Raw genomic sequence first — 13,926 nt, forward strand, 5'->3', positions numbered from 1 at the left:
GGAAAGCCAGCAGAGATTGTATTGAGGTAGATATGTTAGCTGCAGAATGTGAATTGAGCTCTAATCTTGGATGGCTGGAATGGTACTGCAAGAGAGGAATAATATTGTTTTTAAGAATGAGATGGCTGTAGTGAATCTAAGGCAGTTTTCCATGATGACATCAGATCGAGTTACTTCTGCCTTAACTTTACTGCTGAAAAACTATGTAGCCAAGGATCTTTTTTCAGTGCAAATGAAATAGGATGTTCTTTTTTTTTTTTCTTCTTTCTTAATACTGAATTCCAAATTCCAGACAAACTTTTGCATTTAAAAGTCTTTTAACTTTGTTTGGGGAGAAATGTCAAAAGAACTTACTGTGATGTTATCTTGTTATTCTGTTCTAAAAAGTTGTGTATATTTGTTATTGGGAACTTTCTAAATCCTTACTATTTTTAAAGCATCAAGAAATAGCCACAGAAAACAGGAAATAAAAAGGCTTGGATGACTCAGGTAGTTTAATTGATTGGATAAAGACATTCAGTAAGTGGTTTTTATATAAGTATAAAGCTGCTTTTATTATTGATAATAGGCCTGCCCTGGAAAACCACAAATCTGCTAATTGGATTTTTTTCTGCCTAAAAGTGTATTGCTGCCATGTTACTAGAGTGTAAGTAAAAATCTAAAATTAGATTTTTAAAATTGTTGCTCAGCAATTCAATTTGTAGTATTGAATAAAATGAGGATTTTTGAGTCGTGGCAACTTGCATGACAACAATGTGTAAGGATAAACCTGGCTAAACAACCAAGATATCTTGACTATCTTTCTGAGTTTGTTGATGGAAATCACAATCTTAGTATTAGTAGTGGCAAATGCTGTATTTCACTTTGTGATTAATGCATCATTTTGGGTAATGCTGTGTGCAAGCTTGCTTATACAGCATTAGCCATTAAGTTCCATTTCACCCATCCAATAGTTTGTCTAACTTTTCTTTGAATTTATTCAAACCATCCATTTCCACAACAATAGATAGGAGCTTGTTCCAGCAATCAACCACCCACTGGCTGAAGGAAAATTTCTGCCACATCTATTCTGCAACCATCTTCCTTCGATTTAAATTTGTCCTCTCATGTGCATAGTCTTAAGTAGGAGGAAGAATCCTATCAGCATTGAGTTTTCTCAAGCCATTCAAAGCCTTAAATAACTCAATGAGATCACCTCGCAAGTGCCTAGTCTCCAGATGCTTCAGTTTGCATAACTGAAACTTTCTTGGTAAAGGTGCTCCTTTGTTTCCCTCAGCAGTCTTGTTGCCCTTCTCTGAACCCTTTCCAGCAGCTCATATGATAAATGCAGTACCTTGCATTTATCACACGAAGGTATGCTTCATTACTGTTAATGACAGTAATGAAGCTTACCTTTATTACTGTCATTAACACCTTGGCATCCTTTGTATCACTGCAAACTTAGATATTAAGCCCGGTATTTCATCGATATCATTAATAAATACAGAAAACAATGTGCCCAATACCTAACTCCATGGAATCCACTAATAATATTAGTCCATGAAGAGTAATGTCAATTGATAACCACTGTCTGTTGTCTCCCACTCAGCTGGCCCTTTATCCCTAGTAGTAATTGTCCTTATTGCCACACTGCTCCAATTTGTACAGCAGTTGCTTATATGCAACAGTATCAAAAGCTTTCCAGAAATCCAAAATGATATCAAAATCATTTTTGCATCCAGTTCCTTTTGTCACTGCACCATAGTGTCCATTCAAATTGGTCACAGAAGATCTCCCATTGATGAACCTGTACTCTGACTGAAGTATAACTGCACTCCTGTCTAGATAGTCCTGCATAACTTCTTTAACTGGTAACTCCATTATTTTCTCTAAAAATGCATTGACCTTTGAACAGAGAGAGAGAGAGAATGAGAATGCACATTTTTACTGTTTAATATTATTTGCTTATTTTTAAGTGGTTTTGTTAACTTATTTACAGAACAGTTCGGAACATCAGAATGTCAGAACAAAGTTGAAGAGTATTTCAGTAAGAAACTTCAGCAGGATAATGCACTTAATATGGTATGCTTATGTTATATACTTAAAAATATTATTTTGAAATTTATATGCATTTCTGTGTTAGGTTTCTGAACACAGAAATGCATACAATATAATGCAGCATTCTGATATAATACAATATTACATACATCAAAATGCATGCAGTATAACATACTGATTCCCTAAATTCTTTCTGTTCGGTTTCACTTTGGCTCCTTTGCTGCAGACTTTTGTCCTACTAGACTTGGGCTTGTGCTCATGTTAGAGATGACATTATTATTCATGAGTTGACTTAAACGGCTAATATTATTTTAATATAAATAGCATTTTGTTAAAACTCAAGTCACTATTGTAATAGCTGTTTCAAGACTCATTGGTCCTTTACTGGATAATAGCTGAACTTTTAGCATACTTATGTTAACTTGTATAGTGATTTTAAGTAAGCTGCAATGTGGCATATTGAAGAAAAAATGTGCAGTTAATTTTCCAATGGGTGCAACTACACCTTTTGCCGTGGAGAACCTGCTTTCTCCCAGGTATAACCTTTTATCAGCAAGAAAACTCAATTGTTCAGTCTATATTTTCGATCTGTTATGAACACACCTGTGAACAATCAACTTTTTGTGTTGAAAATGTATATTTTTAAATATTTTTTTAAAAATAAAGCCCTTGGCCCTGCCTGTCTGTTCATGTTCAAACTTAACTCCCTTCTTTGGTCATGACATAATTTGTGCCAGTGGAAATTAGTGTGCATTATTAAGGCTTGTAGCCACTCAGAATAGTGGCACATGTAAAAACAACTTCTGAGCAGTGCAGGTAGGCTGCCAGAACTGCTTACAGGGTTTTGTCAATGATATATAGGAATTTTGCTAGCAGGGTGAGGAGGTGATTGTTCCATTGTATAAGTTCAAATTCAAGTTGAAGGATGGTTGCAGAATAGATGTGCGGAGCCAGCGGGTGGTTGATTTTTGGAAAAACTTCCATCTGTTGATAGCTTAAATAAATTCAAGGAAGAACTAGATAAACAATTGGAGTGGATGGATGGGTAGGTGAAATGGGAATTTTTAAGCTTACTTTCTTGCATCATTTGCCACTACTATTACAAATACTAAATCTTGCATTCCCTCTTTATTGGTGCTTGATTTGTTTATATGAGCTGGTGTGTGTCACCTATTTAAACTGCTCAAATTAAAGTATTAAAACACTTGACAGTAGTGCATTGTATTTATATTTTGTTTATATTTCATGTTTTTAATGCATAAATTCTTATTTTTAATAATTGCCTATATTAGGTTTAATGAAAATGTGTTATTTTATTTGTTTATGGCCAAACAACTTCATAAACAAAATAATGATGCATTTTGAAAGGAATCACAATAATTGAGATTGTCACTGTAAAGTAATTCTTTTTATTTATATTTAATGACCTGTTTTACTATGGGGTTATTAGCCCCATTGAGGGGGGGTCGGGTAAACATCTAACAAATGTTGTGTGTACCTTCAACCCATAATATTCAGCCACATTTTCCTTGCACAGCTCAAGCCATTGACGCAAAAATCTTTCTCTGTAACTGAAAGGACTAGTATGTTCCCAAGATAGAAATTATATGCAGGATTACATAGTTTCAAGCTGTTTGAATTCCTATTGAAATAATAATGATGAGATTGATCACATTATAGAGCAGATATATTTTAAGATCACGAAAAGTGATGTTGTATGCATGGGCACATATCGTATTAAGAGCAGGTGATCTGAGACTTAAATAACAAGTACAGGGTAATGTTGGGAAAAGAGTTGTGAATAGGATTAAATTTGAAAGTGTTTGCAATCCTGCCTAGACATGATGGGGGGGGGGAGTACATGATGAAAGCCTTGTCAGTTAGTTCAGCTTTGGGGAGATTGTGCAATGTGTGTGAGGTAGAATTTTTCTCAGTGAGGTCTTTGCTTGTTAACGCAAGAGACTGCTTCTACAGGGAGGAGATACACTCTGCCATGAGCCTCATTAATTCATCTGACATCCAGACTTCATTGAAGAATGAAATCCCCAATTCTCTACCCATCAGTTGAAATTGTTAGGTAGAGAAGATGCCAACTCTAGGTTCAGTGCCAAACATGGCTTTGTATGGGCTCTGGTTTATGTCAGACTTGATTCTTCAACTGAACGGAAGGTAAATCTTCTGCCCACTGTATGTTATTGTTGTGTTTCATCTAGGTAGCCAGCATGTTCTCAACATCTTAATTTGCCCTTTCAGCTGAGCCTTGATTTTAGTTGTGCTGAGATTTCCCATGTACTATGTTCAGTTTCAACCATAGTTGCTTTAGCTCCGTTATTACTGAGTTTGCAAACTCCTTGCCATTGTCACTATGTAAAATATGTGGTGCACCAAATGTTAAAAATATATTGTTCAGTTGATAAGCAACTTCAGCAGCTTGTTTAGTCTGTAAGGTATGTAGTAGAACAAATTTGGTGAGGTGGCCTTGATACATTATTATTTTTATTTTCTCTCTCCATATGAGTCTTCTTGTTGATTAGTTTGACTAGGCAATGACTATTTAATTCAGGATGCAAAATCGGTTTGGAAACTAAACTTCATTTCTTCTTAACCTTTTTGCTCTTGCAGACTTTGCACTTTGACAGATATAAGTTAATCATTGATATTATATTAGCATATTTCCCACCTGTTCCTTTCTGAATTCTGTCATGCCCGCCATGACAAACTGTGATATAAGCTGCTTCAATAACATACATGTCATCAGTAGGCAGGTAGAATTGAACTTCATCACTTGAAATCTTTGCAATAATTTTTTCTGTGCCACTAATTTCAATTATGTCAAAATGTTTAAGCTGCCTGTAATGCAGTGTTGTTTTATGAACAGCAGGTTTAGCATCTTTAACCTCTTGCAAACGACTGTATGATTAGGATTGTCCGGTATTCTTGTAGGTAAATGAACAATCTGTGCGAGGTCATTAGTAATTGCAAAAGCCTCAGCATCTCGACCTGCTGGGACGGATTACTGTTTCAAAACTTCTGATGTCAACGTTTGCTCAGATCGTGTCAGTGAAATTATTCTTGCAGGAATGGAATCCTTTATCCCACACTCCACTTTAAAATCTCGTCCTTTATCTAAACCTTGGTTTTCCAATAAATGTGCTAAGGCTGTTCAAGAGAAGAATGTTGCATATCCTAATTGGCTTGTTTCTAATTCTTCAGTTTCATTTTCTGCCTACACCAAAGCTCGCAACAATTGTAAAGCAGTTATTAATCAGTCCAAACTAGAGTTTGAACAGGCTAAGAGTAGAAAACTTGCTTCTTGCCCTAATGGTAGCCGAGCATTCTGGTCTCTTGCCAAAGCTATTGGCCGCAACTTTTGCCCATCTCTGCTCCCACCTCTGTCCAAACCAGATGGTTCTGTTGTCACTTCAGCCAAGGATAAAGCTGACCTGCTATCATCCCATTTTTCTTCCAGCTCATGTATAAATGATCTTGGTAAAACATCTCCCACCATTCCCAACACACTCCATTCAATGCCTCCTGTGGTCTTCCGTCAAAAGGATATCAGAAGGATTTTGATGAATCTTGATGCTAAGAAAGCTCCAGGTTCTGATGGTATTTCTCCACTTGTTCTCAAAACCTGTGCTCCTGAACTTACTCCTATTCTTTGCCGCCTTTTTTCACTTTCTTATTCACTTTCTTATTCCAAAGGTGTTTTTCCTTCTGTTTGGAAATTTGCTCATATCCAGCCAAATCCCTCCCATCCAATTATCGTCCCATTGCAATTACTTCTACTCTTTCTAAAGTAATGGAGAAATCAATTAACTGCCAACTCTTAAACTACCTAGAAACCTTCTCTGATCAACGATTGCCAGTATGGATTCCGTCAGTGTCGATCCACTGGTGCTATTCTGGCTTATGTTACCCATTTATGGACTAATTCAATGGAAAAGTTCAGTGAAACACAAGTAGTTGCTCTTGACATCTCAAAGGCTTTTGATCATGTTTGGCATAAAGGTCTTCTAAACAAGCTTCCATCTTATGGTTTGCCAACTGTTTTTAGTAATTGGTTATCCAGTTTTTTCTCTGATCGTTCACTGAGGGTGATGGTAGATGGCTCTCTGTCTTCTAACTTCTCCACTAATGCCGGTGTCCCCCAAGGTTCAGTTCTTTCCCCCACTCTTTTCCTCTTGTATATTAATGACCTTCTTCCATTGACTGGCAATCCTATCCATAGTTTTGCCGATGATAGCACATTGCATTCCACTTTCCATTTTGAGAAACCTTGTCCTGCTCAATCAGCTTCAACTTCTCGAAAATCTGCTACCAATTTCTTAAATGCCGATCTTCAGGTAATTCTCCAGTGGGGCAAAGACAACTTAGTTGATTTCAACCCTTCTAAAACTCAGTCTTGTCTTATATCTCGCAAAAAGGATTCTTCTGCTCTTATGCTTATCTTTAGGGACACTCCGATTTCTAGGCAAAATGATATATCTCTTTTGGGGATTACCCTGACTTCTAATCTCTCTCTTGGCACAAGCACATTACAAATATTGCTTCCTCTGCATTTAAAAAACTTGGTTTTCTCTTTCGCTCTTGGCGTTACTTTTCTTCCAAACAGCTGCTCACTCTGTATAAATCGCAAATCTGCCCTGCCATGGAATATTGTTCCCACATCTGGGGTGGTGCCCCCAAAACCTCTCTCAGGTTTCTTGATTCCATTCAGAAGAGGGCAGTTACGTTAATTAATGATTCATCTCTAACAGAGTCTCTCCACTCGCTTTCTCATAGACGTACTGTTTCTGCTGCATGCCTCTTCTACAGATACTTCCATGGGCACTGTTCTTCTGAATTGGCTTCTATAATTCCCGCTCTCTCTTTCAAAACAGTCCGAACACGTGCTGCCACTAGCCAACATCCATTTACTGTCCAACTTCAAACCCACAGAACCAACTTTTCATCGTCCTCATTTATTCATTCAACTGCCGTTTTCTGGAACAACCTTCCTTCATACGTATTTCTTGAAAATTACAATCTACAGAAGTTCAAGTCCAATGTCAACAAATATCTTCTGTCGTCTTCTCAACCTCCAACCCAAGCACGGTACTAAGTACTGTAGGTTCTAATACCTCTCGTGTTTGGGGTTCACATAAAAATGAAAAAAAAAAAAAAAGTTTGTTATACTTTTCTTTCGTTAGTGTAGTGTAATGTGATTCTTTAATTTCTTTCCTTGGCAGTTCTTGCAAAAATCAATCTCTTCAAAGAACACTGTTCTAGGTAGCACCCACCGACATCTCACTCTTTTAACACAGTTCAGTGAATATTTACAGTGGACACTCACACAAATTCTGGTAAAATCAGATTCTCCAGCTGAAGGGAAGAATGTGGTACCATGCATGTACTGTGTTATCGAGTGTTTTAGTCTGCTAAGAATATTAACTAACAGAAATTTCATGGGAACTAGTTTTCACTAAAAGGTACGCAGTAAGAACTAGTTTTTACTAAAAATGTCAGTAAATACTAGGAGTTTGGATTTGGGTTTTTACCAGCAGGCACAGTGGTTTCTAGTTCTTACTAGTAAAAAGTAGTTTTGTCGAATGCTGTTTAGGGGCTTCTAGTTTATACTAATAAGAACTAGTAGTAATGGATTTAGAGTTTTTTACTGTAACATATACAAAACAATGCTTAGTGCATTGTTTTGGCTTGTGGAACAGTTAGTAATAGAGGCATATGATGCAAGAAAGCAAGCATATGAGCTTATGTAGCATCAGCCAAAAAAAAAAAAAAAAAATATATATATATATATATATATATCATGCAACCATTCCCTCTAAAAGTTTGTCCAGTTCCTCCTTGAATTTATTTAAGCTATCAACTTCTACAATGACAGATGAAAGTTTGTTCCAGCAATTAACCATCTGCTGGTTAAAGGCAAATTTTCACACATCTGTTCTACAACTGTCTTTCCTCAATTTGAATTCATGCACCTTTAGGTTCGTAATCTGAGCAAGTGGAAGAATCCATCAGAATTCAGCGTGCTCAATCCATTCAAAGCCTTATACACCTCAATCAGATCACCTCACAGGTGCCTAGTCTCCAGCTACTGCAATTTGCAGAATTAAGCCTCTCTTGGTAAGAGGGACCCCCTTGGTTCCTCACACCAATCTCTTGTTGTCCTTCTCTGTACATGCTCAAGCAAATCTACGTCCTTCCTAAAATGAGGCCTGCAGACCTGTACGCAGCACTCAAGGCATGGCCTGACCATTGCCTTATACCAGCGTTTCCCAGACTTTTTTAGTCACGGAACACTTCATCTCACAATATATTCATGGAACACTTACGAAACACAAATTTAGTGAGAGCCAAAGAACTTTTCTAATATTTTATTACACATGATGCACTGTTCATCAGGAGCATCTTTATTTCCAACACATGTAAAGCCGAAATTCAAAGAACTGTCATTATACTTTTGTTTTGGTCTTTTATTAGTTGGTTCCTGTTTTTTCACTTCGGATTTTTGGGGAACAAAAGGCTGCGATTGTTCATCCTCACTTTGAAGTGTGACAATATAGTGTTTATTTTTATCGACCACAGTTGCACTACCAGAAGTACTTTGCTTCTCGTTTTAAAGTTCCTTTTTTCAACCACAAATCCATGGTCACATATTTTAATAATAATATTTCGAAATACTAATAATTATCAAAAAAAAATTATACAAGGAAGTGAGTTTAGTTATGATATTGGTTCGCTTCCTCCTCTCCTTCAATCCATGTATTCCAGGCTAAATCGCATACGAATGGATGGCATACTAGATCACCACATTGCTTCTTTTTGTAGATGTCATTACTTCTACGCATGCTGCTCAATGCAAAGCCGGCGAAAATAAAGTGGTCCGCAGTATATTTGATTATAGTCCATGCCAGTATATTAATAACCAAAAAAAAAAAATTGTTAAATATTATAATGATAAAAAAATGGGGTACACTACAAATATGCAAAATTTATTTATTTTATTTTTCTGGATTATTAATTACGATTTTTCGTGGAACACTTGTTCACATCTCACGGAACACAGTTTGAGAAATGCTGCCTTATGCAAAGGGATAATCACCTCCTTTTCCCTGCTAGCAAAATTCCTGTATATCATGACAAAACCCCATGGCCTGCTCTTGCAGCCTGACTGCATTGCTCAGAAAACTTCATATCTGACTGCACAATTACTCCCAGGTCTTTTTCATTTTCTACCACCTTAAGTGTAGTACCACACAGTTGGTACGTTTCTCTGGGGTTACTTCTACCCATATGCAGTACTTTGCATTTGTCAAGGTTAAACTTCAGTTGCCACTTCTTAGCCCATCTGCCCAAATTATCTAGATCCTGTTGCAGTAGCACACTGCCATTACTGTCATTAACAACCCGGCCAATCTTTGTATCATCTGCAAACTTCGACACTATGCCTGATATACTTTCATCAATATCATTGATAAATATACAAAACAACAGTGGGCCCAACACTGAACCCTGTGAGACTCCACTAATAACATTAGACCACTAACAATTAACATCCATTAATTACCACCCTATGTCTTCTCCCCCGCAACCACCCTTTTATCCATTGTAGCAATGCTTACCCTTAATACCATTCTGCTCCAATTTGTACAGTAGTCTTCCATGCACAACAGTATCGAAGACTTTCCTGAAATCGAAGTATATGATATCAAAATTATTTTTTTGCATCCAATTCATTTGTAACCACATCATAATATCCAATCAAATTTGTCAGACAAGACTTTCTCTAAACAAACCCGTACTGTTTCTGAATTATTGATGCAGTCTTGTCTAGATGATCCTGCAATGCATCTTTAAATAGTGACTCCATTATTTTCCTCAGAACAGAAATTAAACCAACTGATCTGTAATTACTCGTGTCACCCTTCGATCCCCCTTTGTGAATTGGAGATACATTTGTACATCTCCAGTCCGTGAGGACTTCCACTGAGTCCAACAATACTCTCATAATTATGGCTAAGGGTTTGCTTTGTTCCTTTGCTGTCTCCTTTAATATAACTGGATAGACCCCAGCTACACTAGCTGCCTTTCTTATGTTTAACTTCAACAATTTCTTCTCCACTTTGCTCTCAGTTACTACAAAATCATTAAGCACCCTCTTACAATTTGATAAACTTCTGGCATTTTCCTTCCTTAACTCCTCGTGTGAATGTAGATGCAAAATACTCATTCAGTTTGTTTGCTATCTGAACAGGATCATCAACAGTTGAACCATTGATATCAAGTGGACCAATCTGATTCATCCCCTTCCTTTTAGAGTTTATATAAGTAAAGAAATCCTTGCTGTTTTTCTTAGCATCCTTTGCCAAAGTTTCTCTTTGGCAAAGGATGCTAAGAAGCTTCGCTTGCCTAATCTCCTTTGACTTGATTAGAGACTAGCTTATATCTACCCTAGGCTTCTGTGTCGCCTGATAATTTATATGCATCCCATGCATTTTTCTTCTCTGCTATGAGTCTCATTAGTTGATTTGACAACCATTTAGGCCTAAACCTTGAACAATATTTCTTTATAGTCATGAAAAGTCTAGTAGTTTCTATGATTAATTCCCTGAATGCTTCCAACTTAGAATTTGCTGTTGGTAACATCATCAGTTGGTCCCACTTTACTGAATTTAAAAACTGTCTGAGACCACTGTAGTCACTGTTATGGAAGGAAAAACCCTTTCCTTTACCCCTGATGGTAATTATCTTTAAGTAAATCACACATGAGTACACTGTGATCACTGCCACCTAGTGGTTCCTTTATTTACAAATTCTTAATACCCGAATGATCACTGCTGATAACCAGGTCAAGAGTATTACCCTCTTTGGTTGCCTCTTGAACATTCTGCTGCAGAAAACAATCATCCAATAAATCCACAGAAGTCTTGCTAGTGTGTGAGTGACCAATCCACAAGTTCCAGTCAATAACTGGGAGTTAAAATCCTCCATTATAAGGCAGTCTGATTTACTAGCCCACTCTATTTCTCTGTACAACTGTTTGTTGCACTCATTTGAGTCATTCGAATCAGTTACCTTTTCTTATTTTGCTCTTATCAGAGCTTGCTACTTGCTTGACTCCATTTCTTGGTTCATAAAGCTTATCTTTCTCCATGTCCATCATGTGCATTTCTTGCATTAATTGTCTAATGCTGCATGCATATATTCTTATATTACAGGCTGATGTAATGTTTAACCATTAGCTCAATGGCATTAATCTGATCTTTTATATGACACTTTACTTAACCTTTACATTGTGTTTTGATTTAGTTTGTTTCAATAAATGATTTATTAAATGTATATATATTTATTTTAGTATTATTTCTAATTTTTTAAATATTTTTAGATTCCATCTCTGAATGATACAGAACTTCACACCTTGAAATCTAATTCTTTGGTAAGATTTCGATGTATGATCCAAGATATGTTTGATCCAGAATTTTTTTTAAGTGCCTACGAGGTACTTAATACTAGTACTCAACAGAGAACGTTGCAATGTGGATACTATAAAGATCTTGTAAGCTGTAAGGTAAGCATTTCTTATTGGTTAATATTAAAACTCAATTTTGTAAGGGGAGGGTGGGCCACAGTGACAAAATATGCTTAATTTTTTTTTTTTTTTTAAATTTTTCAGTCTTAGGTCTGATTACATAAATTTATTGTGTAAAGAGAGGGCCTTAGGTTTCATAATTTTAAATTTCAATTATATATACAGTCAGTCCTCGTATAATAAGTGTTTATATTACACGAATTTGATCATACATGATTTATAAATAGGGGAACAATATCATGTATAACACAAAGCGAATTCGCTTATGCACAATTCACCTGTGTTTACAAGAAATGGCAGTCAAACGTGGAATCACCCCAACTGAACGCAACATGATAGGAATGAAGAGAAGATTCTGAAAATGTATTTATGATTTTTATATCAGTTAAGGGGAAACACATTTCACCCTAATAACGTAAAAATCCACACAATTCCAGCTATCGATATTATCGCAAATGCAATTAGATTGAGTTTACTACCCGTTTATAACAGATTCCATTAGCAGGAACGCAACTGGAAATTGTTTTTATTGTTTTATGGTAGTAACCCCCAGAAATGTGTTTTAGTAAAATGTGAGCTAGTGAGGTGTCAATAGTGTGTGTCTGCCTCTATGGTGTTGTTTATTCAGTTGCTACACACGTGCAGCTTTGTTTATGTGTATCAAGCATGCCTCCTCATTTTGTAATTGTGCTTTATTCCCAAAAAAATGAATAAAATACTTTAAAGGTGTGAAAAGGAAGCGTCTTGGTGAAAACACTACAGATTCAAAGAGAAAAAGAAAAGCAATATCGATAGACAGAAGCGGACTGGGTCAAAAATTCTTACCCTGGAAAATTTGTAGCAGCCTCATACTGGCGCCTCCGTAGTCAGGTGGGCAGGAGCTGCAGTGCGTAGCACACGCTTCTTGATTAGACCAGGGTTCGAGCCCGTGACCACCAAATACTGAGGATGCGGAAAGGTCTGAGAATGACCACAGCATATCCCCAGAGCAATATGGCCTTAGTTGCTAATGCTCCTAAAAACCAAACAACAGCAGCCTCATACTAGCGTTTATGGCCAAAATCACACTGGCCTCTGGCCCATCGGGGTTTCACTGGTAAGGCTTATGGCGAGTCCGCCTCTGTCGATAGAGAAAAAATATGAAATTGCGAAACACTTTGAGCGAAATAGTAGTAGTAGTAGTGGCATGTGATGCAAGAAAGCAAGTGTATGAGCTTATGCAGCATCAACCAAAAAAAAAAAAAATGAAGGAACATGTGATATTGCACGTGCTACAGGCCTAAATGAGGCAGCGCTGAGAATTAGAAAGAATGCAGAGAAAATAAAAACAACTTTCATAGCAGGAAGAACTAAGTGCAACAAAATCCGTTAAATCAAGACACAAAGAATTGGAAGAGATGGAACCACTGTCATCTATTTGGATAGAAAATCAAACAAAGAACAAGTTTGCTTACGATAGAAGCAAAAGCATTAGCAATATTTTATTACGTAATAGTTGTAATAAAATACGTATTTTATCATGATTATTTATCGTGTTTGGTAATGTTTTGGTTACAAATGTGTGTTCAATCTTGGGTGGTTGGCACTTAACCCTATTTTTCCCATAGTGCCTATTGTTTATATTGCACGATTTTGCATTGCACGAAGGTTTCTAGGAACACAACTATCGTGCTATGCGAGGACTGACTGTATATATATTTTTAAAAAGCATCTCTTTCTGGGCCACAGTGAGAATTTTGTTGTAAGGAAACATTTTTGATGAATAATTATTACTGTATAAACAAATAGCATATACAGTCAAACTTGGTTATAACCGAGCATCAAGGGACCAACAATTTCCTCGTTATAATCGTTACTTGCTATATCTGTGTTAGTGGAGATGGGAAAACCCCTGGGTCCATTAAATAATGAAAACTTTATATCAGTGATGATTTAAATCTGCCTCCTATTTTTTAAATTCTCAATAACTGCATAAAAAGATAAATTCAAAAAACAAAAGAAATATTAGAGAGAAAAAAATAATATAAGTATATACCTACATATTATTTGTATTAATATGCTTATATAAAATACAAGACACTTAATATTAAACACAATTTATTTTTTTGTAATTTTAAAACCATACACTTAACACTAAACAAAATTTATTTCTCTGTAATTAAAAACAATACTTTTTAACAATAAACACTATTTCAATTAGCCTTTGTTTATGAATCTTAAAATTTGTTTTAAAGATTTCACTTTGATATTACTTAAGTTTCCCCTTAAAACACTCAACATGTCAAAAGTCTCATTAC

At 36.2% G+C, this 13,926-nt stretch overlaps 1 protein-coding gene across 2 annotated transcripts in view; it reads left to right on the forward strand.

The window, feature by feature from the left end:
• The window catches only part of LOC150078421 (mini-chromosome maintenance complex-binding protein), a 219,868-nt gene that overhangs the window by 43,359 nt on the left and 162,583 nt on the right, over positions 1–13,926 (forward strand). For both annotated transcript variants that reach the window (XM_090384348.1, XM_090384346.1), the window contains exons 3-4: positions 1,979–2,061; positions 11,426–11,608. In XM_090384348.1, coding sequence (XP_090240474.1) covers positions 1,979–2,061; positions 11,426–11,608 — 266 coding nt within the window. The remainder of the gene's footprint in view (positions 1–1,978; positions 2,062–11,425; positions 11,609–13,926) is intronic.

Source organism: Mastigoproctus giganteus, chromosome 11, assembly GCF_048544385.1.
Source record: "Mastigoproctus giganteus isolate SK-2022 chromosome 11, ASM4854438v1, whole genome shotgun sequence".
Classification (NCBI taxonomy): Eukaryota; Metazoa; Arthropoda; class Arachnida; order Uropygi; family Thelyphonidae; genus Mastigoproctus; species Mastigoproctus giganteus.